Here is a 3,770-nt window from a genome sequence, read left to right as displayed (position 1 = left end):
TTTTTTTTTTTTTTTTTTTTTTTTTTTTTTTTTTTTTTTTTTTTTTTGTGGGGGGTCATTTAAAAGTAAATACATACGATTAATCTAACTTCTCACTAAGAACAAAATCTGAAGTTACAATCTTGGAATAGAATATTAGGGAACAAAACTGATCAAGGAAAAACAAGAACAAGTCTTCATAAGAACTAATTCGAGTTTTATAAAAATTAAAAGAATAGAGTAATACTGAACTGTCTATGGAATGGAAAACAAATTTTCTAGTGCACAACATTGCATTCCACAAAGTGTTCTTTTTGTGTGTCTTACACGAAATACCTTGTGGTGATTGACATCATGTTACATCCTTTTTTTCTTGGTGAGAATTTTGCATTTTATTGATCATTCACTTAATTGTGCTTCTAGCCTCTAATATCTGGAGCTGCACTTGGACTTGAAGGGCAGGTACAGTTAATACAACATATTACCTCTTGTTTGTTAACAAAAAAATCTTATCCATTACCCAGAATCCCAGTATTACTTAACATGGTTTCATTTATGTTTCCTTATCTTTTATTTATTACATCTTCAATTTTTATAGATTTTTGCTGCAGCTCACAGTTTACAATTACAATGGAGGTCCATGCTATCGATGCTTATTTCCAACTCCACCACCTACAACAGCATGTCAAAGATGCGCAGACAGTGGAGTTCTAGGAGTGGGTAAGTTGAGCATGAATGCTTTCACTTAATTTCAAGTGGTGTCTATTCTCTAACAGTGTGTGTAATAGATTTTTGATAGAAGTCTACCTCTTTGATATAGAAATGCAACCACAGACGAAACTGGTTGCAGAATCTAAAATTTTTATGCTTCATAGAGTTGGCAACCGTTTAAAGATTAAATATCTGTACTTGTCTATATTTGAATTTTTGTTTCGTCCTACAGTTCCTGGTGTTATTGGATGTCTTCAAGCATTGGAAGCTATAAAGGTTGCCGCTGCTGTTGGGGAGCCACTTTCAGGGAGAATGCTTCTCTTTGATGCACTTTCTGCCCGAATTCGTGTTGTATGTTCTATTTTATTTCTTCTATATCTCCTGTTTTGAATTTAAATAAACATTGGACTTGACTTTTAGCAAAAGGAGCAGATAGTTTCTCAACAGGCTTATTACTATTTAAGCTAACTGTAAAGCAAAGCATTGTGTTCAATCAATTTTATTACTGGGATATGTCGATATAAGAATATGGAGCCTGGTAAGATAATTAGATGTCCATGTCATGATCTGTAAGCTGGCTAAAGTAGAACATTTGGAGATCATCTCCATTGTCTCTCACATTTTCACCGTGTTCGTTGATTCAAAGGGTCATCAAGCATTATTATCCATCTTTTATGGTAATGATTTGTTGCTATTATATTCCTCAGGTCAAAATTAGAGGGAGATCCTTGCATTGTGAAGCCTGTGGAGAAAATGCTATAATGACAGCACAGCAATTTCGTAATTTTGATTACGAAAAATTTACTCAATCTCCATTTTCCACGGTGTGTATTTCCTCTTTTCAATTATTCCTGTGCACTTCAAGCTAACTGACATGACAGGCACAACAATAATTCTTTCTGCATCAGAGTCTGAAATTTCATAAAAAAAAATCTCTGTTGTACACATCATTACTCTGCTTCTTTGATGAAATTGGCGTACACTGTTTCCACGTTTTGCATGTCATTTGAAAAAGTTAATATAAACAAGCAAGAAACAGTTAATCTCGTTTGGTTTAATGTGCTTTGACTTTTCGAAACTGTTGCAGTCTCCATTGAAGTTAAACCTGCTTTCAGAAGATGCTAGAATAACGAGTAAGGAGTACAACGAGAGAATCCTGAAAGGCGATGCGCATGTATTGGTTGATGTTCGACCAGCTCATCACTTCAAGATTGTTTCACTTCCTAATTCGATTAACATTCCTCTTGGAAATTTGGAGGGGAGGTTATCTGAAATTTCCGCATCCCTGGAGAGGGAGGAAGGGAACAAGTGTGTTGACACCAGTCGAGGTGCTTCTTTATACGTAATCTGCAGAAGAGGTAACGATTCGCAGAGGGCGGTCGAATTCCTCCGCAGGATGGGTTTTACTTCAGCGAAGGATATTATTGGGGGCCTCGAGTCGTGGGCTAATGATGTGGATCCAAAGTTCCCTACTTATTAGTATGTTGGTTGCCCTCGAGTCAGTCGAACGTGAAGGTGATTATCCATACTTACATGTAGTACTTCCTAGGTTTCAACCGGCTGATCTAGCAAATTATACTCCACAGATTTTGAACAATTCTTCATAGCCAACATGTGCAATTGTTTTGTTACAAAATTAAACCAGTATGTATGTACAAACCTGCTTTGTGTATGAAGCCTGCCAGAACAAGGGGGCTGGGTGGGGGTGTTTTTTGGCAATTTTTTATTCACGGTGGGTCCCACACGAGAGAGTAACCTGGCCAAATTCTGTGGAAAAATTTCTGTACAAATGGCTTGAGTGATGTATTATAACAGCGAATAGTCGTTTAATTTTATCTAATACTGTGTATCCAATAATTGATTCTACCATTCTTAATAGAATATTTTGTCAGGGAAATGTGCTTGGATTTTTTTTGAAGTTACTAGGAATGGTATTTATTTCAAAACCAAGTTGCACTAAAGTACGTGGACTGTGCTTCGCTTTTTTGAAGAATGTTTCTGTCCACCTGTCTCTTCAATAAATTCTCAAGATTTTTCATTCAATCTGCAATAAATGGGCTCCCTAATTTTTCTCTTAACGAAAAGTATACAAGGAACAAAATAAGTATAAATATTCGAAGGACTGAATGAGCAAAACTATCTAAAACAATTTTGGAGAATTGCTTAGAAACTGTGACAAGTTGTTTGGCAAACACAACATTTGTCGCTTACCAATAAGCCACCCAAGTATCTCCTTTGCTACTTATTCGGTAACTACAAGTTTGTGTGGTATTCGTGACTTATAAGTAGTCATAAGCTTATTTGTCAAACATGATTATAATATGAGTCATCATAGGCCGTAGTATTGAGTCATGTTGATTCAACATGACCCTCATTTGTCAATTTACTTGTGGTTAGATCAACACGTCCATTGATACACACCACTTTCAATTGAGTATTAAGATTATACAAGTTTTTAGCTCACATTGGAGGTTTTGTATTTTTATTTATTTATTTATTTACTTCTTCTTTTTTTGTGAGAAAAGAAAAGGATGCAAGTGTATTAGTCAAATAATTCAAGTTTTAATATTTTTGACATACGTGTCATTAGAAGTCTTTGCAAACTCTACATTTAAATATCTCATAAAATCGTAATCATAGAAAATGACATTAATCGAAATACATACATTTATCAGTAAGTGAAATTTTCGCGTTTTCTTTTTTTAACTTTCACTTACTTTTCATGCCAATTTAAACGGGACATTCTACCTAGGGAATCCAATATTTAGAAGGGATTCATCTCATTATTAGAAATGATTTTATATAATCATTAAAAGTTAGTTAGGGTGGGGGTGGCTAGCAACATCAATCCCCCACCCCTAAAATGAGTCATCCACTTCTCAATATATAATCATGATGCACAATTTCACATTACAAGTGACTAATTATGTGTACGAGCAATTAATGTCCTTTGGTTTCAAATAAGCATTATGTCTGGTACTAGGATGAATTCATATTCTTATCCTTTCACTCAAGTTCCGTTTTGATTTTTAATTTGGGGAAACTTGAGGGTTTTTCTCCATCCAGTGAAAATTTTTAAA

At 34.8% G+C, this 3,770-nt stretch overlaps 1 protein-coding gene across 4 annotated transcripts in view; it reads left to right on the top strand.

Moving 5' to 3' along the window:
- LOC111371297 (adenylyltransferase and sulfurtransferase MOCS3) overlaps positions 1 to 2,587 on the top strand; it is a 5,711-nt gene extending 3,124 nt beyond the window's left edge. For all 4 annotated transcript variants that reach the window (XM_022993197.1, XM_022993200.1, XM_022993198.1 and 1 more), the window contains 5 exons: positions 403 to 441; positions 591 to 699; positions 923 to 1,041; positions 1,398 to 1,514; positions 1,778 to 2,587. In XM_022993197.1, the coding sequence (XP_022848965.1) occupies positions 403 to 441; positions 591 to 699; positions 923 to 1,041; positions 1,398 to 1,514; positions 1,778 to 2,170 (777 nt within the window). In that variant the 3' untranslated portion in view covers positions 2,171 to 2,587. The remainder of the gene's footprint in view (positions 1 to 402; positions 442 to 590; positions 700 to 922; positions 1,042 to 1,397; positions 1,515 to 1,777) is intronic.
- The last annotated feature ends 1,183 nt before the right edge of the window (positions 2,588 to 3,770 follow it).

Source organism: Olea europaea, chromosome 22 (assembly GCF_002742605.1).
Source record: "Olea europaea var. sylvestris chromosome 22, O_europaea_v1, whole genome shotgun sequence".
Taxonomy (NCBI): Eukaryota; Viridiplantae; Streptophyta; class Magnoliopsida; order Lamiales; family Oleaceae; genus Olea; species Olea europaea.
Note: the sequence above shows the minus strand (reverse complement) of the source record. Positions and strands in the feature narration are given on the sequence as shown.